We start from the raw sequence: 24,946 nt of genomic DNA on the forward strand, positions 1-24,946 counted from the left end.
TACAGGTATGAATTATAACAGTAATAGTAATAGAATAGTGCCATTCACGGGATGTGTGGTTGGTGTTAATAGCCATTTTATTTTTATTTTAAAAAAAAGTTTATTTATTGGGGCGCCTGGGTGGCTCAGTCGGTTAAGCATCCGACATCGGCTCAGGTCATGATCTCACAGTCCGTGAGTTTGATCCCTGCGTTGAGCTCTGTGCTGACAGCTCAGACCCTGGAGCCTGCTTTAGATTCCGTGTCTCCCTCTCTCTCTGACCTCCCCCCCCCAACCCCCACCCCTGCCATCAACACTGTGTCTCTGAGAAATGAATAAACCTTTTTAAAAATTTTTGTAAAGGTTTATTTATTTATTTTGAGATAAAGAGAGTGCGTGAGTAGGGGATGAGCAGAGAGAGACAGAGGAAGAGAGAGAATCCCAAGCAAGCCCCGCACTATCAGGGCAGAGCCTGATACAGGGCTCGATCCCATGAACCATGAGATCATGACCTGAGCCAAAATCAAGAGTCAGATGCGTGACCGACTGAGCCACCCAGGTGCCCCCATAGCCATTTTACATAGGTAAAGACCGAGGCTATGAGAGCAGAGTGACCTACTCAAAACCACACAGCTCGTCAGTGGCAGGGACTGCGTCTTGACCATTAGCAAGCAGTACGGGGCACTGGGTACCCTGATGTTGTGAATGACCCATAAATTCTGGGGAAGGCAGGCACTCTTTGCCTCCAAGGTGCGTAAGAAAAGAGCCTAACAAGAGCACGTGTTGTTGGCCCTTGCTGCAAAGCACCTTAAGCATTAAGGATCTGAGACCTGGCAAAAGGGGGCTTAGAAAATATGATAATAATAACATGAGCCAACCTGAAAAGGCTACTTTATGATTCCTACTGCATAATGTCCTGGACAAAGCAAAACTATGGAGACAGTAAAAGGATGGGTGGTTGCCAGCGGCTCCGTGGGAGGGAGGGACGAACAGGTGAAACCCAGAAGATGTTCAGGGCAGTGAGGCTACTCCGTAGCATCCGGCAGTGTGCATTCCTCTGCGTGCAACACCGAGAGCGCACCCTAATGATGCAAACCGTGGATTCGGGGTGATAATGACATGTCATTGTGGGTTCACCCACTGCAGGAAAGGTACCCTCTGGTGCAGGATGCCGGTAGTGGAGGGGGGGAGGCGGGGCAGGGAACATATGGGAACGTCCGTGCTGTACCCCCAGCTTTGCTATGAACCTAAAACTGCTTGAAAATTCAAGTCCTTTAAGGAAAAAGAATAATGACAATGTGAGGGGGTACGGGCTGGGGGAGAGAGGAAATGTGCAGAGGTGGTAATGATTGAAACCCAGTGAAGGGTGCATGAGAGTCTCTTATGCCATCTGCCGTTGTATGTGTTGGAAATTTTCCTTAATACAATGTAAGAGCAAAATAATTGCAGGGATTTACTTATATTGTGCTGACCACGCTGACTGAGCGTCCTAAGGAAGGCTGCATGATATGCTGACCGGTCATAGCCAGGGTCTAAGCCCTTCCAGGAACGCGTGCTTCTGTCTCTTGGAGCCTTTTGTGTAATATAGGAGGTAATTCATACCCCCGCGGCACTTGGGAGCATTAAATGGCATGATTTTTATGAAAGTGACAGAGGTCACTGGGCATGTACAAGGTGCTCAGTGAATGCTCACCCAGCAAAGCAGCAGAGGTGAGGGGTGGCCGAGCAGGACAGGAATCACAGAACTGGGAGAGTCCCAGTTATCATCAGGGGTTCTCACCATCAGCCCGAGGTGGCTCCTGGGTCACTAGTACTGTTTTGGTGGGACCCGGATACAGTGTGTATTGGACAGGTGGGCGAGGCCCGGAGACCTCTGCCCTGGGGAGATCGCACAGCAGAGGTGACACGGTCTTCATTCCCAGCGGACGCTCCCTGGGGATTCTCTCTGCACCACGACTGAGCCCGCCTCAGCCAGGGCTGCCAGCGGACAGAGTCACAGAAATTTGGATTGTAGTTCAAAGTTTGACAGATGCTGAAGCCTGATTTGAAAAAAGAACTCAAGAAATCTTCAGGAAAAGAAATGCTTCCAGTGCATTCGAAAACAATGGCAGTTGGATCTTTTGACTTTACTGCTCCCTCTGTGCTTCTGTGTAACAAGCAGACTGTACCCTGGCATTTCCAACCTCTCACAAGTCTGACCTCAGCCGCCCCCTCCTGCCTCCTTCCCGGAAAGCTCTTGTGACATTGGTCTTCCCGCTATGTCCCAAATCGCAAATGTGGGAGCAGGTCCCACCAGCTTCCCCACCTTCTGGGGATCACTCCACATATCCTATCTCATCCCGGGGTCTTGCTTAGAAGTCACTTCCTTGTGCACAAGTGTCTTGAGCGCCCGGGGTTCCCTGAAAGGAAGTGGTTGATCTCGTTTGGTGACTGCCTTGACCTCTGCCAGGTGTGAGACACGGTCTCCCTCCTGGTCGAAGGGGACGCTCTCTGCGTCTCCTTATCACGTCTCCTGATGTCTGCCCTCCTTCCCGGCTCTCCTGAATCATGCGGAAATCATTTCAGGCAGTTTTCCACCTCCTATTCCTTGTTCTCTGCAGGGATGGAACGTGTCACTTTCAATTTCTTCCTTCCTTCCCCTTATTTTGGGCAAAACATTTCGTCAAAAGATGCTCCCCCCCCCACCTCAAAGCATTTCTTGTCTTAATGCCAGAGGTATTTGAATGCCCTCATAGTGAACTGTACAATCTAATTACGTAACTTAAAGTACGTTTACGGAAGGAATGAAACACCCCGCAGCGTCACCGCGTCACCGTCTGAGAAATGGGGCTTTGTATTCTACAAAGTTCAGTGCCTTTCTTGCTGTTTCTCCCTGTGTCATAATGAGGCACCTCATCTTCCAGTTTTATTGGCAGAAACACTGGCAACAGAGATGCTAGAAAAGCCTGAGGCTCCGTCGTGATAAAGTCATTTTAGCGACTGTAATTGTGCCAGGAACTTCTAATAGTTAAATTGGTTCCTGATTATGTTGCACTTGCTAAGTTCCCCTCTACTCAATTAACACGTAATTATTTAGGACTGTGCTGCTTTTTATTGTGCCGCACACACGGCTTTCCAACAGGCAGCTTATTGGGAAGGTCCCCTGTTGGAGCCCACGCGGCATCCAAGTCCCTTTTCGTGCAAGGACAGAGCAGGGATGTGGTCCCATCGGCAAGGCCCGCAGGATTTTCTCTGTGATGCTTGGGATCGAGGGGCTCGGGTCCCTGCAGCTGCCTCCATCCACTGAGCCCCACTCCACACCCCCAGCCTTGTCTCCTAAAAATGTGTCAAAGCGTAGAACTCTAGGATGTGTCTGCCCCTTTCTACTTAATGCTACTTAACATTTTATCAGCGGAGATCATGGTGTTCACTTTGTACGATGTGGTCATATCTCTTTGTTACCCTTCATCTCAAAGTTAAAAAACAAGACCCTTGGATTCAAAGTTCAAGGGAACTCAGGGACTTCACAGTGAGTACTTTTCATTTGAAAATATGAGAATCTCAAAAACTTGAGCCACTTTATGAGGGTCTTCTAGCTAAATGTTTACATGTACATGAAGAGGATAGATAACTAGATGGGTGGATGGTTGACAGGTAGAGGAGAGATGGACAGAAAGGCACTGTAAAGTTCTTGAGGCTAAATGTTTACACGGATGTGAAAAGATAGATTGATCGATTGATTGATAGGGAGGGAAAAGGAGAATAGTTAGGTGATAGGCAATGGGTAGAAAGAATTGGATTAAGACTGTAATTGGATGTATGCATGTGGGTGTGTGGACAATAATCAAGTTCATATTTGACACCATTAGCAATTACAATATGCCATTTTGCTTCTGTTGGGAGCTCACTGTGGTTAACCATCCAGGTAGAAGAGAAGGAAGTCAGGAAAACTTCCTGTTTTTCTGTTTGTTTGTTTCTCCTAATTGTATGAGGTTTGGGAATAGGCTCTGTCACGCTGGCCCCTAATGATTGAAAATAGGGAACGTTGTGACAGGATTAGTCGTAACAGGATTGTAACTTGGACTCCCGGAGACAGGGCTCAGTTACCAAGAAGAGTGAGATAAATTAAGTCCTTTCCTTGCGGCCATTAAAAATAAAATTTGCAGTCATTTGCTTTGAATAATTTGAATGTCTTAGAGAAAGTACATCTAGACCTTATGGCTTTTTTAATCTTTTTGAGATGACATAATTTGCCTGTGGTTCTGTCTACATTATTTATTTGTGTGTTTGGTGTTATCTTCCAAGATTTTAGGTTATAAAGAAAGTCATCCAAAGCTTAAAAATGATTGAAAAGAACTATTAAATATGGGCTCACACTTTTTCTTAATCGTTTTGACCATGTGGGACAGCATCCTCGAAAGCATTTGATTCTCACACCATTAGCTTTGTTTTTAGAAATTACTTAATCTCCCCGGCTGGGAATAGACATAACTTGCTTGGCTCACAGAGTTATGAATCTTTATCTCCTGAGTCCCTCAGTTTTCTGGCAGAGCAGAAGCAGTGCCAGTCTATACTGTTTCCCACCTTCCAGTGCTGGCCCCCTCTGTCCCTTGCAGCTAAGAACGTGGGGAGCAGTATGTATGCCCTCTCTTTATGGTGTCCTGGGCTTATGTATGGTAAGATTGGATGCAGAGGTTAGATTCTCTCTTTGCACTAAGGCAGGCTCAGGATGTGGTTTTTTTTGTTTTTTTGTTTTTTTTTTTTTGCTTTTATTTTGTTGTGTTTGACTGGTACCAATCCTGGACACACCACTGGCTCTGAGAGATTCTTTAGTTCAGGTAGAGGCTAATGGTCCCTTAGATCAGAACACTTCAGAATATTCATAGTGCCCAGGGGTCCTTTTAAATGCTGTTAAAAAAAGACAGGGTTCCTGCCATCAAGTGTCAAGTTCCAGAGGTGGAGAGGAGAATGGGGGACCAGCTCTAGTGGTGGAGAGGAGAATGTGGGACTAGTTCTGGAGGTGGAGAGGAGAATGAGGGGACCAGCTCTGGAGAGGGAGAAGAGAATATGGGACTAGATCTGGAGGTGGAAAAGAGAATGAGGGGACAGCTCTGGAGGGGGAGAGGAGAATGAAGGGACCAGCTCTGGAGGGGGAGAAAAGCATATGGGAACTGCTCTGGAGGTAGAGAGGAGAAAGAGGGACTAGCTCTGGAGGTGTAGAAGAGAATGAGGGGGCCATCTCTGAAGGTGAAGGCAAAAATGATGGAACAGTGCCCAACCATAAATGCCAAATGCCTAATAAGAATTTTGGTTAACAGGAAACTCAAAAGAGCTAAACCCCAGAGTGGAAAATCTACTCAGAATGTAAGGACTCCACAGAGATCAATGGCTACCAAAAATTCTAGCCTCAGGTTAGGGCCTGATCTTCTAGGCTACTCACCCATCCATCCATCCATCCATCCATCCATCCACCCATCCATCCACCCTCCCATCTATCCATCCATCCATCCATCCATCCACCCACCCTCCCTCCCATCCACCCACTCACCCACTCACCCATCCATCCATCCATCCATCCATCCATCCATCCATCCACCCATCTACCCATCCATCCACCCTCCCATCCATCCATCCATCCATCCATCCATCCATCCATCCATTCCTGTGATGGACACCTAGGGGACATTTCCATGCTGGGTGGTGATTTAGCATTGCAAGCACATGAACGAATAAGCAGACAGGAGTATTTGAGAACAGTCTGGAGGCCTTCCCTGTCCTTGACCCCAGCTCCATCAATGCCCAGCACAGACAGTCACCAGGGCTGCAGAGCCAGCCTATTCACACCCACCCTCTCTTTTGTTGCTTCTCAATAATAAGGACTTGATCTTGAGCTGTGTTGAACCAGCCTGAACTCTTCATCTTAAACTAGAAAGGTGTCCTGCTGTCCAGGCACTCAGCTTAGTTTGTGATTCTTTCCATATTCCTCTGTGACTGAAAGCACATTGTTATGCAGAAGCTTCTAATGTGATTTTCTTATTTATTTTCTCTAGTTTAACATTTATTCGAAAGAACCCCTGGATTACAGCAGATAAAAGATGTTCTTATGTAAAAAAAAAACCCCTGTTTATGTTTCTTTTTGCCTCCTTAGATCAGTGATTGATCCTGAGATGCACTTGGCATTGCTCAGCTTTTAATCCCCTAAGGTGTGGGCTGCGGGGTATAATTTGTGTGTGCCCTGGATGGTGGATGGTTCTCTAGGAAGTGTGTGGCCCTAGATGCACTGAACCTGAGCGGCTCGCCCTTGTTGAAGGCATTAATGATGGGTTTTATTTGATCTTCCCTTTAGGTGTCCTGCTACAACTCACATTCTGTGTTATTTGCTTTTGTCCTCACTTTTTAAAAAATTTATAGTGAATCTAAATTATAGAATCTCTCTCAGCCCTGCTCTTTCTCAGTGTCAGTTCATTAAAAAGTTTTTATTTGGCCTTCATATTATTTCATCATGACTTTTTTTTTTTAAAAAAAGTCATTTTGAGAAATATCTTTATTTAACCAGCTGAAATTGCTCCAGACCTTAATTAGAAGTAGCAGATTGTAACTGTTTGGGTGCTATCTCGAGGCAGAATAATTACCATGTAGTAATAACGCATGTTCTAGTAAACTTGCCTTTATTGTCATAGAGGGATGGAGGGAGGGTCTTCCTTAAAGCTCAGAAGGACCCTGGGGTACCCTAGCGAACAGCTGACTTCTGAAACTGAAGGAACAATTAAGGGGGAAAAATGTGTCCGTGGTCATTAGCCTGGGGTTTTTGTACGGCGTGGGAGTCACCCCTGTAATGACAGGAAGTGGTCTTGCCCCACTGACATTCGGGGGGATTTTCTCAGGTTTCCAGGGTTAATGCAGTACGCGTCCCCAGATGCTCTCTGAACGCTGTCGCCAAGGGTCACATGGGCAAGGCAGACCACTGTCTCCTTAGCCACACATCTTGTACTTCTGAGGGCTAACCCTGGCCCAGGAGACCCCAGCCCAAGACCAGAGGGCTGATTGGGGCCGCCAGGTGTTGTATATATGCAAGGCGTGTCCTAAATTTAGTGGTTTTCATCCTGGTGCTGTATTAATTTGTCAGGATGCCCTAAGTGCCCTGCATTCTGCTTTTCTCAATAAATCACAAAATTCAGCCATGAGAGCTACTTTTCACATTTAACTGGGCATCTGATAGCCATAACGTCTGCCACCCCTCTGGCTGATGGATGCTGCTGCCCCTTCTGTGCTCCCGGCTAACGGACAAGGCCAGGGTCCCCATGTCCCGCCATTGAGAGTCACTTAAAACACAGATGCCTGCTTTCTGGTTCTATTTAATGTCACCAGGGAAGAATTCAGACAACTCCTGCCACGCTTTTCTTCCACACCTGAGATGGAAAACTCCAGCACAGGCCATTCGTCACACCCGTTTTGGCCCTGGATCCAAATCCGAGACCTCTCTAAAGCCCTAGGTGGAGAGTCCCTTTCTGCCTCCTCCCTCCTCCTTCCTCCCTCCTCCCTCCTCCCTGGCCTCTAGTGGCCCTGAGACTGGCAGGGATGAGCTTCTCCAGGCATGCACAGCCGAAGAGATAGTGCTTTCGGAGAGCACGGTTCCTGGGAAGTAACCTAGATTTCTCTTACCCTCTCTGGCTGCTTCCTGCTGTCTAAACCGAGGAAGCGTAATTAAGTTTATTATCTGTGACCTAATGCGAATTCCTCTTGCATCCTGCCTTTGTGCAAAGGGAGAGGGTCATTTGAAAAGAAGTATCTGGACTGAGCTTGGTTATTGTAAACACCCTCAAGGGCAATAAAACAAATCTACAGGATGAACAAGCTGGTGGTGGAAGGCTTAGTACTTGGGGGTCATTCACAACCTCCCAAATTACCTATCTCATCATAGAAATGTCAAATTCAAGGTATTGAAGGATGCGATATTTTGCTCCAGCTGCTTAAAATTGTACGTTATCAATGGATCGATACAGTTCCTGCTAGCATTCTTGTTAAACCACTTACATGTCTACTACAGCTTTTGAAGTTTTGTTTGAACAAGTAATTAGTTACCAAAATTAACATTTGGAACACAGGACAAATGACACTGAAATAAGTCGTACTTCCAAATATGTCACCAAGCCGTTGCTCCAAGCCTGATAGATGGCGAACGGCAGTGCTTTCAAAAGCTTAACCGTAGAAAGCCAGCTAAGCAAAGACCAATTTAATAAAATACCATGAAGACATCGTGACTTGAGAAGAGGATTTAATTTGCACCTTTTCTTTCTTTCTCTTTTTTAAATTAGATTTTTTTAGAGATACTTTTCATATGTTACTTTCAGATGCTGTTATTTTGGTCTGTTTCTTTTATTCCGCATGTGCTAATTTCCTTGATTAATTTGGAGAACATCTGCATATAATTCTCTGGGCTTTTTATTGGCACAACCTCACAGCTTTTCACAGGACTTAGAGAGTTCACTTTCCAGACAGTCTCGGGTTGTATCTAATTGAAATGCCAAACCCTACAAAGGTGCCAGAGCGTAAGTGTGTAATTATGTAATTTTCTCTTGATCTTTCAGAGTCTTCCTGCGAGCGATTAATCAGTATGCAGATATGCTGAACAAAAAATTTCTGGATCAAGCCAACTTTGAGCTACAGGTAAGAGAAGAGGTAGACATGCCCTTTGTTGGGAAATCATGCTAAAACAAATTGCTGGTCTGAGCCAATGTCTTACATTTCTAATCCTCGAACTTAATTGGGTTCCCATCCAAGGTATGGAAATGGAATTTACAAGATGTCCTGCTGGAACCCAAGGATTGAAAATTCTGCCTTTGGAGTATTTGCTCAATTTAGCAAGGACAGAGATGGGGCTGTTTCAGAGCAAAAGGACTGAATCAGAGTGACAAGTAGGATCTGAGCAGGGAGTAACTGAGGAGACCGTCTCAGACCCAGACCGTCCTGATGTGGGGAGGGAACGTCCAGCTGACAAAACAAAGCTGGTTCCCGTCCCTGAGCCCTGCTGGCTGTTAGCACTTGGTTCCTCCTGGCTCTGTGCTACCTGCACTGGCCTTTTCCAGGCACAGACCCTACTGGACATGGCCTTGGCTTTGGTCAGCTGATCTGATCACTTTTGGCCCTTCTCCTTCAGTGCTCACAGGGGGTGTGGAGGAAGGAGGTGGTGGGAATGTTTGTAAGTGATAAGGACCAGTTTTGCCTGGCATGATTTGCCATTGGTGTTGGCATCGGTGTTTGTGGCTCTCTGTTCCACTGCACTCTGGATGTATTTCTGCTAATAATGATTTTTGTATTACTTAGTTTACTAAAGTTTGCTAATAAAAAAAAGCATCCAGATGCAAGTGGCGTTAGTTTCCTGGGCAGGATAGTTTACGGAGAAGGAACCTATGCCCGTATTTCTTTTATAATTTAAAAATTTTAAATGTCTATTGTATCTGCATTATAGAATGTAAGTATCTAATAATATATCTGGAACCGTATATCTAGAAGTGTTAATATTTTTTACCACTTTCGGTTTTTATCATTTTCTCTGCTTACTGCTTGTTTTCCCATATCCTAAAAGCACGGATATAATCTCATTGTAAACTATTCATGCATGTAAATCAGCGCATCGAGTAAAATATGCAAGACCCCTTCCCACCCTTTTCCTCTTTGCAGAGTGACTCTTAACTAATTGCACGCACTTCCTGATGCCTATTTATGCATTTATCCAGACCTATGTATGCTCTCTTCTGCTTTTAACGCAAACCGGATTATATTCTGTATTTTTTTTTTCTGTTCTGTCACATTTCACAATGTAAATGTACCAACATTTGTGCAGGCACTTTTGCACTGATGACCTACAGAATGTTCCAGTTTGTCCCTGTTGCAAGCACTGCATCTCAGTGCTGCATTTGTAGACAGGCTCCTGGGAGCATAATTGCCAAGCCGAGTGGTATGAAATTGTTCGTGAATGGACACTGATAAATTATCCTACTGTAGCAATTTGCAATTCCACTAACCTTCTTTGAGAGCAGCCATTGTCTAAAATCATCTCCAGTACCAATTTCTTTAAAATTATTGATTCTTATTTTTGTTAGAATTTCTTTGATTGCTACTTAGGCTGAGAATACTTACCGGCTGTTTGATTTCTACTACGAACCATCTGATCGTTTCCTGTACTCATTTTCCTATTGGGCTATTTGTCACCCTTTTCTGTAAGTTGAAATTCTTAATATAGCCTCGTCATGAGTTTAGGTTTATCATATAAAATTTTTAATTTTTCTGCCATCGAATCTGTCATTTCTTCTATGGCTTTTGGGTTTTATGTTTTACTTGGCAAATCCTTCTTTGCCTCAGTGTTATAAATGTAACTATTGTTGTATTTTATTTCATGTAGTTAGCATCTGCTAATACCTTGATAGTTTTGCTTTTTTTTTTTTAATTTTTTTTAAGCTTCCTGATGATTGACCTACCTGGGATTTCTCTAGTTAGTGCTAGGGGCAAGAGTTTAACTTGACTTTTTCCCAAATTATTTCATGAATAGGTTCTTCTTTCCCAGTGATTTAAAATGCCACCATAAAAAAACATAATTGCGAATGTGTGTGTGTGTGTGTGTTCTATTTCCTGTGTTATTATCTACTGGTTTTATACCCAGCTAGTAGAGCCAGGGCTTCCCTGTTAGTGTGCCATTGCGAAATTATCTTGGCTCTTCTTTTGTATTTCCTCTTCCATATCAAATGCAAAATCAGCTTGTTAACCTCGCATATAAAAATGCTGCTTTTATTTTAATTGGGACTCCTTTGAATTTATAAATAAATGTAGGAAAAGGTTACAGTATGGGGGGAATACTCTGCAGTATTTATTTTTTCCCATCCCATACAGGAATATTTAGGTCTTCTTTTTGTGTCCTTCATTTGGTTTTTCCGTTTTATCCACATCAGCCTCACCCATTACTTGCTGGGTAGATTGTTGTGTGTTTGAAGAGTGGCTGCTATGAATGTAACATCTGTCACTTCTGCTCTTGTTCACTGTTTCATGAGTTAGGTCCCCGGGATGCTTCCCTCACGCCCACACACACACTTTGGGACAACAACGTAACACCTTGCCCCTTAGCAGGCGTTAAGTGCGTATGGATTGCTGTTCCACCCTGAAGCACACCCTCCTTCCCACCCCCAGGTGGAGGGCTTGAGTGCCTTATGGAGGAGACAGCCTTCACCGTGAGCTCCAGGCAGCTGGTGCTCTGACCAGGCGCATTTTTATGTTCCTGCATCCTCATGATCACTGCATGGTTCTCTCTCCAGGCAGTTGCTTCTCTTTCCACTGATCAGCCCTGAGGGCAGCCTGCTACTTCCCCCCTCTGCTTCCCTGTGCTCCTGCCCAGCCTGCCTCTCATTCCTGCCAATTCCATACAAAGAACTCTTAACCTAGCACCCCCCCGCCCCAGTGTTGTAGTGTGTATTTCCTGCAAATAGGAACTTTCTCCTATGTAACTACAGTAAAACTACCCAAACCAGGAAGCTTATGTTTTTGCTGTCATCTAGCCCTCAGACCCCATTCAAGTTCAGGTATTGAGTCACAGCCTTCACTGGTCAGCACCACATGGGTGTGGTTATTTGCACACCTCAAATCATACATTGTATACCATTTTTTGGTTTGTATTTTTATGTGATTTTTTTAAGGTTTTGTTTGTTTGTGAGAGAGAGAGCGCGCACTCAAGCGGGGGAAAGGGGAAGAGGGAGAGAGAATCTTAAGCAGTGGGGAGCCCTATGTGGGGCTTGATCCCATGACCCTGGGATCATGACCTGAGCCAAAACCAAGAGTCAGATGCTGAACCGACTGAGCCACCCATGTGCCCCAAGACGTTTTTTTAAAGGTTGTTTTAGGTTCATCGAGGGGAAAGCACAGAGATTTCCCAAATAACCCTTACCCTGACACATGCACAGCCTTCCCTGTAATCAACACCCCCCACCAGAGTATATCTGTGTGGTTTTCTCATTTACAAAACGAGAAATGTTATAGTCCATGAACGCACAGCTCTAGCTGAGCCCCTGCCTGTGATTCTCAGGATGCACCCACAGCGGCCATGCCTCCCACCAGTGCTACAATAAGAGGACATTGCCAGGAGACGGGGGTGAGGTGGGGGGGCCAGGGGTGAGGAGGGCTGTGAGTTCCAAAAACAAAAGAAGCAACTTGTATGTTATTGACCCTTTTAGTGTCAATGGGGCTAAATGGGAACGTACCTTGGTGAGTGGTGAAAAACCATCAGTGGTGAGGTTCAGGACACCCCACTTGAGACCCTCAATCTGCTTCACATGCAACCCATGTCTTTGGGCGAGTCTCTGCACCTCACCGGAGATCACGGGCACAGGACTTACCTGAGCAATTCTGCAGCGATCCTATGAGCTGCTGTGTTACTAAGAAAATGCCCTGTTCATGAAATGTGTCAGATAAATGGAAGACAGCATACCTACATACAACTCTTGTTTAAAATTCCCACTTACCTCATAGGTAACTAAAAATAGAGTCAGTACTGTTAACACCTTATTTTTATATAAACTTTTGCAACAATCTCATTTGGTAGAATAAATATTATCCCCGTTTTGTAAATGAGAAAACCAGCACCCACAAATTTCTTCCAAAGACTACGAAGGCCCTTCGAGCTTGGACGTATGATGAGAAGTGTGTCCAAGCTCTTTCCCACCGGGAGCAGGTGGAATCCTGCCCCCGCCGCCCCGGCCCCACAGTCTGTCCTCTGGCACAAGCCCGGTGGGTTGAAGAGTATGTCTGAGTCATCCCCATTTGTGCTCCAAGAATTCCTCATTTTAATGACCTTGAGCTGGTCTTAAGCATTGACATGACCAGGGGGCATTAGTTCCACGTTTTAGGAATCTACCCACAATGACGCTTTTATGACAGCATGTCCAGGTTACCATGTTAAAGTACACACGCCTTCCACTGCGTGGAGCTTTATAGCAAAGTCATTTCTGAATTGTCTGTTCAGCCACATGGTCTATAAGTCTTTGGAATACAAAATGTTGGATTTTTTGCATCTCTCCTCCTTAGTTTTCTAGTGTTTGTATACAATTAGAGAAATCTATATGTTAATTTAAAAATATTTTTTAATGTTTATTTTGGAGAGAGAGGGTGCACAAGTGGGGGAGGGGCAGAGAGAGGGAGACAGAATCCGAAGCAGGCACCAGGCTCTGAGCTGTCAGCACAGAGCCTGACGTGGGGCGAAATCTACATATTATTAAGTAAGTGGCTCAATGGCACATAGCAGTAAGAGCCAACATTATTATGTTCTTACTGCGTGCGGGGCACCACCCAATGGCTTTGCACGTATATACTCCTTCGATTCTCTGACAGCTCTATGAGATGGGTGCTACTTAAATTCCCACTCTACCTCTCGGGAAACTGAGGCACCGAGAGGTTAGGTTAGTTGTTCAGGGAGGTGGTAGACCTGGGTTTTGAGCACGCGCGCCGTGACCTCAGTGCCCGCGCCCAGCTCGGAACCACACCTTGGGTGGCTGGTTAGCCGTGTGTACAGGTGACCACGGGTTTCTAAACATCTCAGAGGTGTGTGCGGGACAAATGAGGAATGTCTCAGAGGGTTGTGAAGCTGTTCAGCACCTCAGTGTCTCCGCCTTTTTGGTTTTCAGCTTTGGAACAACTACTTTCACCTGGCTGTCGCTTTCCTCACTCAAGAGTCCTTGCAACTGGAGAATTTTTCGAGCGCGAAGAGAGCCAAAATCCTTAACAAGTAAGTCCGCGAGGTCATGGGCAGGAGCCTGCATAATTTCCACGTCGTGTTGGTATGCAAATTGAGATGTAATCATGGTGTAATGAAAGGGTGGTTTCAAATCATGAATCTGGTATTGCGTCTTCTAACCCATGAATCAAGGTCTAAAATTGCAGGGTTCATCCTGGTGAGTTCAGAGTCAGTGTCCACCACCATTAGCACCGCACAGAATGGGAGTTTCGGGAGATAGCTGCTTTTGCCACGCACTTTGCTGATGTCATCGCACACATGGTCTTCTTTATTGCCCAATTCTGCAATGCTCCTTCGAAAAAGGAAGCTTCTAATGCAAGCTCTTGGCACAGTTGAGGTTGTCGAAGAACTCCTGTGGGGTGAGAGCTTCCCGGTTTCCTTCTTTGCAAGAGGTTCCCCCTCTCGTGCTCCAGGTAGGAGGTCCGACGGGCTGAACCAGCCCTTGGATCATCCTAACAGACCTCTCGGGCGCCCCACGTTCCTGCCTCGGTCCTTGCATCCTTCATGGCTACTGGTCCAGGACAAAGAAAAGAGCTCTTGTGTGCTTTCTTTCCAAACTTTGGGTGCCCTGAGGGTCTCGCCTCCCCTCTTTCTGCCTCAGTTTTGCCGACTTCTCTCTTTGCGGAGCACCCCTTTCGTAAGGACTTCTGAGAAGAGTTCTCCAATCGCTCCCATGTTTCCACGTCACCCATTTCCGTGAGTCATTTCGTAATGCCTCTGCTTCACATGGACCGTTCCAAGGCTTTGCCGACCCTGTGCCACTCCCTGATGTTAGCGATTCCAGAGGGAGTCTCAGAAGGTGACAGCTGTTCAGTGCTCCTCATGTCCTGTGAGCATGTATCTCGCGTGCTGGCCACGTCGAAAGCACGTCATCCCTGGAGAGTAAGAATTTTATCAGCAAATATGTACCGAATGCATACTACATGCCAGTGACTCGCTGAGCACTCCATGTGCATTTTTCATGTATAATCATTAAAAGCAAAACAAAACCTATTCATCGGGTTCTCTTATCATCCTCACTTCGCAGATGAGGAAGGTGAAGCCACATGGCCAGTGCCACCCACCTGGTCATTCTGACCCTGGCAGTTCAGAGCCCAGGACGTTTACCTGCGCCGCTCTTAGAACCTTCTATCCTTTCCTTGTGCCATCTACAGAAAGGTCGACTCCCAGCCGGCCATCTTTCCTTCAGGCTTTCTCAGTTGGGTGGCTCCTGTCCGTTGACCATTGATGTAGACACGTGTTCGGTGTTCAGAAAAGAGGAAGGCCCCAGAAGGTGTAGGCCAAGTGGGTGGCCACTGGGGACTCCTGGGAAGGCCTGTTAGCAGCAGAGTCGGCCTACTCGGAGCCAACGTGGGGTGAGACTGCTAGGCTTGGCCCAGGGACAGAAATCGGGCGGTGCCTTCTGGGGACCAGCTCAATAGGGAAGCTTCCGCTTTGCCTAGTTAACATCATCTCAGGGCTCCTATAAAATTAGGGCTGGTGACTGGTAGATCGGCTCTCCTGTGGTTTAAATGCTCTCCTGGTGGAACTTTCTATAGTAGCAGCAGAAAAAACTGGCCCGCTCTGAGTACCACACAACTCCTTCACAGCCAGCCCTGGATGCCTGGGACGCCTTGTCATCCAGTCCTGCAGAAGGAAAGCTGGCCCACAGCAGGTGAATCCACCTGTGTGTACGGACGGGGCTCACTGCGCAGTGAGGCAGGAATCCAAACCCAGCTCCAGCCGACAGCAGAACCCATTCTTTGCCAAGCGCACAGCATGGCCAACCCTTCAAGATGCCTGCAGGAGAAGAAGGGAATGGAACCCGGAAATCTGGCTTAAAAGAGCTGGCATCTCCTTTGAGGTTTTTAGCGTAAAACAATTGTTTCTGAGCCTTCTCCAGACCAGAAAGGGGTGGCTCTGCACTGGGCCCCCTTTTGGTGTGTGAATGTTAACATTCTAAGCTAGAGCAACGTCAGTAAATGCATTAACCACACAGGGCCTCGGCCGCCAAAGAAAACCTTTGCTTCTCACATAGCTATGTGCATTTAGAGGCTTCAAAGCCAAGGAAAATTAAACACGGCCAGCTGGTGTCTCCCCTTCCAGAGCCGACAGGGCTTCTGAATTGAGCATTCTTTTTCTCATAACCGTGGCGATAAGAGAGTCCGGATTTTCCCTTTGAAATTTTCTCATAGATTCCCCAAGGGAAAAACTCCCAAGCATTTTAGTAGTTGTCTTTGCAAGACTCTGCCAGGACTGCCTCAGCCCCTGTGCAGCCTGAGGGGCCCTCTCCCAGGGGCTTAAGCTAAGCGTGTGGCCGTCATAGGCCACCAAGGACAGGTGTTCTCTGTGTCTGAGACAAGCGCCCGTGGCCCGTGAGGCCGTGTGGCTAACGTGTGTGGCAGGTTCACCCATGTTTGTTGTATTTTTCGTGCCTCTTTCTGTACCTTAAACACTTTATAATCTAGCTGCAGGTTTATTGCTAAGTACCAAAATCTACATAAGACATATATAAAGGCATCCTACCCAAATGCTTACATTTTCCCAGGACCCAGAACCGTTTTAATCTGCTTAAAATCGTGCTAGTGCAAAGGGATGGAGTACCTGCTCTGCACTCAGGGTCCTGGTGCTGGGGACCCCCAGGGTGCCGTGACAGCCTGGACATTGGCAACTAGGAGCCAACGTGGGGAGCCCAAGGCCTCTGGCAGGAGGGGATCCCAGGCTGCGTGGCAAAGGAGCCGCCAAATTACCAGGTTGGCTGACCGAGCCGTGGGTCAGTGAACGGCCAGTCCCCACAAGGGTCCTCAAGTCCCAAAGGGCATGGCCTGCTCTTTGAGCAAAGAGATGCTGTGGGTTATTGAAGCACAGGTGAGTGGCCAGGCCTGGAGGGCTTGGGGGAGAGCGTGAGGCCCAGTGATGTGGGAGCCGACCCCATGGGTCCGAGCACAAGGCTGGGTGCTGACACAGAGCACAGTGCAGTGTGATGAGCAGGGCTGTCTTTTTCTAGAGGGAACCATGGGCTTCGAAGGTGGAGTGATGCCACGTCCATTTAATAGCCGCTGGCCGCCTCCATTGGGTTCTGTCTACTGCTCTAGGGTTCCTGAATCCAGCCAAATGCATCTGAGTGAAGGCTTCTCTGTGGAGCCCCCTCCCCCCGCACCTGTACACCCCCACCAACCCTCCTCTCCCTCTGTGCCTTCAGCAGCTCCTTTCTGCCTGGTTCACGGCGTTGTGGCCCAGAACGATAGAAAATCCCGGTGTCCAAAGGTCAGCCTGTTCATTCCCGCTTGTTAAGCTCTCCATCCTCCTGATGACGGGGGTTGGGGAGATAATTAGGATATTCGTTCCAGAGACATTCCCCAAAGTGCATGGGGGTAACGTAAAATAATGGGCCATAGCACGCAGAGAACTGATTATGTCAAACCCAAATTGACTGTGAGATCTTCCAGTGAATCACAGAATAAATAACCGCTAGGAACCAAAGTGTATCATAAGAAAATTTAACTGACTCAGCCTTCAGACATCCTTGTTGCTAGTGACTGCCCACAGAGGACATGCGAAACCTGACCATCATCTGTCCCTCGCCCAGCCCACCCCCCCACCCCGATCTTCAACATTATTGGGACTCAGGAAATATGAGTCAGATGTAAAAGAGTTTATTTTTGATTAGCAGCCAGCCTGGCCATTTTAGTGCACGGGACACATGTGTCCTGGCATGTGACAATGTGACCTGTGACTGCAGACAGGCTCCTGTGTTCAGGACCAGTCTTTGTCCTGGGAGAGAAAGGGGGTCCAGGAATTGGGCGTCCGGCATTTCTAAGCACAAGGTGCTCACTTAAAAGTTTCAGCCCAAGAGAGTAACATTTGAAGGCCAACCTCAGGCCAGTGCATTTGAACCTGTTATGCAGGTTCCGTGAAGACCCTCTCCCCAGTTGTCTTCCATGCTGCTTCTCGTCTTTATGTACTTATTTCTATTTATTTTTTACGATAGAGATCTGCCCTCCGCCCGTCGCACCCTCATGAGACCATGAAGGTAGTAAGGTTGCTACTTCATAAAACATTTGTACACATATATTTATATGTGTGTTGATTAGTAAAGTAAAACCTATTTCTTCAAAAATATTTTGAAACTTAAACTTTACTTTTTTATATATTTTTTAAAGTTTATTTTTTTTTATTTTTCTCTTTGAGAGAGACAGAGACAGCATGAGTGGGGGAGGGACAGAGGGAGAGAGAGAGAGAGAGAGGGAGAGAGAGAATCCCAAGCAGGTTCACACCCAGAATGAGACACCCCGTAAACAAATATCTCCACGTGGGGCTCTGAGATGTGCATGTGTTAGGTCCAACTACAGACGTTGCTCTTGGGGAAACTGGAGGGAAATAAAGCTGTTGACAAGCCCCATTTTGCAACGTGACCTAATCCCGAAGCTGTGTTTGCACTCCAGATTGTGACAAGAAATAGTTCAGAAAAAGTGTAACTTGTGTCTGTGCTCATTTTGTGAGAGACTCTGATCATTCAGAATAAATTCGCTGTGAACTGAGTTAGCCAGGGGCCCGGGGAGACAGACGTAACAAACGGTGGCCCTGTGCCGAGTCCCTGTTGGCAGGGGCCACGTGTTCCCCACGCCCGAGGGATACCGTGCTCCGTTGAACATGGTAGAACTCCTGTGGCACCGGGCACCGTGGCACGTCCGAGCCCTGTGTGTCACGAGCTTTATTCCCTTGGTCGCTACTGGGGTCCCACCTCCTCTCGCCTCCCTCAGGGATTCAGTGTTCAAATGTCCCACTTGGCCCATCATCTCCCTCCAGCGGCCTCCACATCGGTCTCCGTTCCTCAACCTCTGCCCGCTCCTAACACCGACCTGTCTCTTTCATTCATTCTCAGAACGAATGTCGACCTTCTTCCTCCTTTTTGGCCTCACTGTTCCTTGCCAGGCTCCTGGTCCTCCGTCGGGCCATTCACTCGGTGGCTGGGCTCCTTGAGCCTTGCTCTTGGGACTTCTTACTCCACTCTCCCTCCTTCAGAAGGCCGTTTTCTCAGCTGTGCATCTCAGCCCTTCCTCGGGCCAGGATGGCAGCTTAATGGTCATCGCACTCATTTCCCGCGATCATCCACCCTCGTAGTTAACGCACTGGGTGGCTCGAAACGCCTGAAGTTTATTGTCCCACGTCAGGAGGCTAGGAATCCAAATCAGGGGGTGGGCAGACTTGGCTCATTCTGGAAGCTCAGATGGAGAGCCTGTTCTGTGCCTCTCTGTCCCCAGTGTCTGGTGCTCCTTGGCCTTGGCTGCATCCTTCCCGACTCTGCCCCTGTCTTCAGGTGGCCTCCTTCCCCGTGTCTCCAAATCTCCTTCCCCTTGTAAGGACACCTGTCCTGGGACCTAACCTCCCTCTGACCTCCTCAATCAAGTATGATGTCGTCTTAACAGATGACATCTGCAAAGACCCTGTTTCCAAATAAGGTCACATTCTCAGGTTCTGGGGGCCAGGACCTCTACACGTTCTTATGGATGACACGGTTCAACCGACAGTCATGCCCAACAGACTTATTTGGAGACCATACTTCATGGAGACCATGAAGGTAGTGAGGTTACCACTTCACACAACATTTGTACACATATATTTATATGTGTGCTGGTTAGTAAAGTAAAACGCATTTCTTATTTCAAAAATATTTTGAAGCTTAAACTTTGTTCTCTCATAATTTTTTTAAAGTTTATTTATTGACTTTGAGAGAGGCAGAGACGGCATGAATGGAGGAGGGACGGAGAAGGAGAAGGAGACAGAGAATCCCAAGCAGGCTCTGCCCTGGCAGCACAGAGCCCGATGCGGGACTTGAACTCATGCAGCCGTGAAATCATGATCTGAGCTGAGAAACCAAGAGTCAGTAAACCCAGGTGCCCCGAAACTTAAACTTTAAAAAACTGTCTGTGGGGGCGCCTGGGTGGCTCAGTCGGTTAAACATCTGACTCTTGGTTTCTCAGCTCAGGTCATGATCTCATGGTTTGTGAATTTGAGCCCCACATTGGGCTTCATGCTGACCATTCGGAGCCTGCTTGGGATTCTGTCTCCCTCTCTCTCTGCCCCTCCTCTGCTCTCTCTCTCTTCTCTCTCTCTCTTTCAAAATAAATAAATAAACTTTAAAAAGCTGCCTCTGTGGCCTTTGTTCAGACTGCATCCCCCTTGTTCTTTCTTTTTTTTCCCCCTTGTTCTCTTAAGGGGAAGGAGCAGGCTCCCTGTCCTCCAGCCACTTTTCCTACTTGGTCAATATAATCACCTAGCCTGCTCTGCCACGGGGCATTTGCACCTGCTGACGCCTCTGCTTGGAATGCTCTTCCTTCCCCTCTGACTGGATTACATCTTTCCTTCTTCACATCAGAGGGTAATTGTGGACTTTGTTCTGCCTATGATATTAATATTCTCATATTAGCTCTGTGCCTGGCCTCTAGTAAGCATTCGGTAATTAATGAATCAATGAGTAATCCTCCCCGAATGAATCAATTTAAATGGCCATTGTAACCATGAGGGGGCTGCTGTATGAGGCCTAGTCTGAGCTTGTAAAGGAAGCACCTAGCGTGGCTCGAGTACTTGCTAGGACATATGAGGGCCCTATCTCTCTCATTCTTAAAAAATCCTGGGAGGTGAACATCATACATCATTATCCCAGGACTGCAGAAGAGGAGACTGAGGGTCAGAGTGGCCAGGTGACTTGCCCAGTGTGCTTCTGTTTGGGCTCAGGTCAGCCTCACCCCCAAGGCTGGACTGTCTGTGGTGGGCAGTGGGTTTTCTGTCCCTTGGGGTGAAGACTCACAAAACCAGAGACTGAGATAAGGCCTCAGAGATCGGATTCCTGCTATTTTAGGTCAGAGCAATAGGCCTGGTGGGGGACCCTGTATCTACCTGGGCTGTGGGGGGATTGTCTGCTGGGGACCCCGCTGGCAGTTTGGAGGTGCTCCCTTTCCTGGGGGGTGGGCACGGGTGGCCGGGCCGTGGGGGGCGGTGCCGGGTGACCCCAGCTCCGTGCTGCTGTCCAGCTGGTCCATTCACCACCGGGAACCTTTGCTTCCTCGGTGGAAAGAGGGCTGCAGCAGCGTCCCTTTGCTCACCCCGTAGTCTTACTGCCAGAGTCCGATGAAACCAGGGCCCTTGGCGGGACGTGACAGAGCGCCGTGCCGTGCGGTCAGGGACACCCGCACTTGCGGTCCCTCGCGATGAGTGCTGCGGGGCGGGGCGTGGGGCTTGGGGTCCGAATCTCGGGATCTTTTTCTTCCCTCCTTGCCTGTGACTCGGCCGAGCCCTCTAGCTCCCCCCTCCAGGACTGGTTCCGCTCCCTCCCGTGTAGGCTGTTAGAGATGACCTTGGTTCTGACCCACAAGGCCGCCAGCCCCGGTCTGCTCCCAGGTAAGGAGCGTTAGCCCCGACATTCCCGAGGACTGCTGCTTTCTCCTCCTCAGGAGGAAGGTACAAACGCTCCGGGAACCCCCCTTGAGTTCTGGTGACAGCCGTGACCCTACCGGGCGGTTACCCGAAGATGTGTAGAGATTAAGCTGCCTCTGGCGAGGGATGCGCTCCTGGATCTCTGCCGACATCCTGCCCTCAAATTCCGTGAAGGCACATGGTCCTCCACATACAAGACAGGACAGCGTAACTGGGAAATGCAAACGAGGCATCATGACCGTCTCACCCTCTGTGGGCACCATAAGGAGAGGTGATGCGCAGGGAGAGGAGGTAGAAGCGGGGGGGTTCCCTCCTCCGCGTGGGCCCCCTGGCACCCAGGGGTCGGCCTCAGCTCTGGAGAAGTGGCGGGTGACTGTAGGTCACGAGACATCGGGTCACTCCCGAATGGCCCCAGCCGCCTGGCGTTTTGGCCTTTCTTGTTGTGTGAGAGCTATTATCTCGGGAGGAGAGGGAGTCCCCTGGCTGTTAGAAGAGTATTTAAAGCTTGAGTCAGGCAGTGGCAGGCCAGCCGCTGTGACCAGCTCTCACCACCTCTGGGGGCTCTGAACTCCTGCTGGCAGGGGAGGGGGGGGTCTCTATGTTCCCGGGGTCCTGCCTGCAATGCCGAGCTCCCGGGGTCCCCAGATGCCTGCTCCCTGAGAGGTGATCACCCACCCACACAACGAGATGCTCGCAGCCTCAGGAGGCGGCATCAGCACCAGGCGTGAGTATGGCTTTCCGCTCCACGGTGCTCTTTCCGGGTAAATGCCAGGAGGGTGCCAGCCGGCCCCATTGTCTCCGGGTCTGGGCCGCAGCGGCTGCCAGGGCCCTTCGTCATTTGTGCAGGAGCAAAAATGGGGATCGGGAAGCTGGATCTACAAGCCCGGACAGGGTGCACAGCTGAACGGGGCTTAGATCATACACACCTTGGGCGATTGGGGCTCCAGTTGGACATGGAAGGATGCTCTCTGGTCACCCACGGACTCGGTCCAGTATCTTTGCTGACAGTGGATGGGCCGCTCCTCACTGGGGCAGTGGGGACAGGTCCATTCCTTGGCCAAGATCCCCCCTCTCTCACTCACCGAATTCACCCACATCAGCACTCACCCGGTTGTCAGGCTGGGCAGGAAGGTAACTCATCGACATCAGAGGACAAGCTTGTCCTCGTGGGAAGGGGCTGACGCTCCCAGCTCAGTTCTTGTCTGTACAGTGGGCTGTGACACCCGGACAAGCCCTGTGCCCCCGGGTCGACTTCTGTGAAGGGGCCTCCAGGGCAGGCTTCCCTGGTTGAGAGTCTGAGCCTACAGCCCTCTCCGGCCGGAAGTGACAGATGTGTGCTTAGGGCACCCGAGACTTCTATAAGGGGGCAGCCTACTGCGGTTGATGATTTACCGGGAGGATCTTTGCTGTTGGAGCCACAACCGGGTCATCTGTACACACAGCTTTCCTTTCCACATCAGCTGATGTGAGGACGAACAGAGCGGCTTGATGACCCAGCTGCTATACTGTCGTACTCTACGATCGTTTTGCAAATGACTATTTTTAACATGATCAGGCTTTTTTTTTCGTTAGGCAATAAAGGAAAAAGTTAAATTGCTCACAAACTAATAAATGTTTATCTTCCGAAGCCTCACGTCCTGTTTTCTCACAAAACACACACCTCTTCTGCTGACCGGGTAGAAGGGAAATTAGCATTTATTTTCCTTGATAAACAAAAGACCGGGTAATATTTGTTGACCTTTTTTGGTACAAAGCCCTTCCAAAGGGATATTTGGGAGAGGCCTCCCCTGCTCTCATGTCCACTCCAGGGCTTAATTTTAACGTGTGAGAGCTGCTTTGTGAGCAGGGTTGGAGGATGCCCTTTCGTGTCTGCGGAGCCTGGATACTCGGCACACAAGCTCCCCCTTAGGCCAGGGACCCAGGTCCTCCTCTTGCCATTAGAGATTGAAGAAAGGAAAATGCTGCTATTGCTCCCCACCCCCTCACCCATACTCCCATGGGGGTGTCGGGGGGGGGAACATCCCAGAGCCTGAGGTAATGAGAAAGGGAGACTCCCTTGGCTCGATCCTTCCTCCTTCCGTTCCCTTTGGGGGCAAATATGCCACAGCGTCGATACGGTCTTCGTTTGTCTCAGTGATGGGGGACTTTCGTTGTGCTTAAAAATAATCTAAGTCTGATTTCCAAATGCTCGAAAGGGTGACTCAGCGTTTTCCGTGTCCTCGGTTCTCAGGTACGGAGACATGAGGAGGCAGATCGGCTTCGAAATCAGAGACATGTGGTACAACCTTGGTGAGTAGCGGGGCTTTCCCGACATCGTGGTGACGGTCTTGAATGTGTGGTGGGTGATGACATTGGCCTCCGCTGTCGGGGCTCGGGTATCCGAAACATCCGAATCGTTTCTCCTCCTCGGAGAGCGATTGCTACTTTTGCAATAGCTGTTTTCCGTAAACAGGAGATGGGAAGAAAATCTGATGGGGGGGCGGGGAGCGAATAGAAACATCCGTGGAGCTCCCTCTTGACGTCAGGTGAACACGTCTCTGCTTTGAAGCTGCTTTTGGGCGTCACGAACATTCCCTCCGTTCCTCAGGCATCCAACCGTGTAGCTCATCTCCTTGTCACAATGTCACTGCTTTTACTATTCAGTTTAATATATTCTACCATATTCTACCGTCAGGTCAAAAGGGTTTTTTTTTTTGCCTACTCAGAACCGGACCTTGTATGTAGGCAGAGCACCACCAGGTGGTGGTAGCATAACACACTTGCACAGTGAAAACACCAGGGGATCCTTGTGTTTAAGATGAGACATTAACGTAGGTGTTTGTCACTACAAATTTCCCTCTTGCTGCTGCTTTTGCTGCACCTCAGACGTCTCGGTGTATTTTGTTGTCACTTTCATTTGTTTCAAGATATCTCCTGACTTCCCGTTTTACTTCTTCTTTGACTCATTGGTTTCTTCAGGAGCAGGCTCTTTAATTTCCACTATTTGTGAGTTTTCTCATTTTTCTTTTGTTACTGACTTCTGATTTCATTCCACGGCAGTTGGAAGAGATACTTGGTCTGGTTTCAGTCTCCTTAAATTTTGTTGTTGCTGTTGTTGTTTTAAAGTTTATTTATGTGTTTATTTTGAGAGATAGAGCACATGAGTGGAGGAGGGGCAAAGAGAGAGGGAGAGAGAAAGAGAGAGAGAGAGAGAGAGAGAATCCCAAGCTGGTTCCCACTGCCAGCTCAGAGTCCGATGCAGGACTAGAACCCCCAAACCATGAGATTGTGACCTGAGCCAAAGTCAAGAGCCAGAAGCTTAACCCACCGAGCCACCCAGGCACCCCCTCCATAAATTTGTTAAGAATTGTTTTATGACCTAAGATGTGGTATATCCTGAGGAACGTTCCATGTGCCCTTCAGCAGAATGTTATTCTGCTGTTCCTCAGTGGAATGTTCTATATGTCTGTTAGGTCTGTTGGGTCTACAGTGTTGGCTTCATTGGTAAATATAACTCAGCTGAACACCTCAAGAAACTAGGAAAAGGATGAAGCCCAAGGTCAGCAGAAGGAAGAAAACAATAAAGATAAGAGCAGAAATAAATGAAATAGAGAACAGAAAAACAATCAAAAAATTCAACACAACTAGAGTTGGATTTTTGAAAAGATAAACAAAATTGACCAACCTCTAGCTAGATGAACTAGGAAAAAAGGAGAGAAGACATAAATAAAACGAGAGGTAAGGGGTGCCTGGGTGGCTCAGTCGGCTAAATGTCTGACTTTGGCTCAGGTCATGATTTCACGGTTTGTGGGTTCGAGC

General features: G+C 48.1%; 1 protein-coding gene across 2 annotated transcripts in view; it reads left to right on the forward strand.

Annotated features, from left to right (window-relative positions):
* Positions 1-24,946, forward strand: part of DOCK1 (dedicator of cytokinesis 1) — a 525,941-nt gene that overhangs the window by 411,923 nt on the left and 89,072 nt on the right. For both annotated transcript variants that reach the window (XM_047073604.1, XM_047073605.1), the window contains exons 30-32: positions 8,547-8,625; positions 13,623-13,723; positions 23,379-23,437. In XM_047073604.1, coding sequence (XP_046929560.1) covers positions 8,547-8,625; positions 13,623-13,723; positions 23,379-23,437 — 239 coding nt within the window. The remainder of the gene's footprint in view (positions 1-8,546; positions 8,626-13,622; positions 13,724-23,378; positions 23,438-24,946) is intronic.

Source organism: Lynx rufus, unplaced genomic scaffold, assembly GCF_022079265.1.
Source record: "Lynx rufus isolate CCGP_SWC_20201006 ecotype Redwood Valley unplaced genomic scaffold, mLynRuf1.p SCAF_11, whole genome shotgun sequence".
Classification (NCBI taxonomy): Eukaryota; Metazoa; Chordata; class Mammalia; order Carnivora; family Felidae; genus Lynx; species Lynx rufus.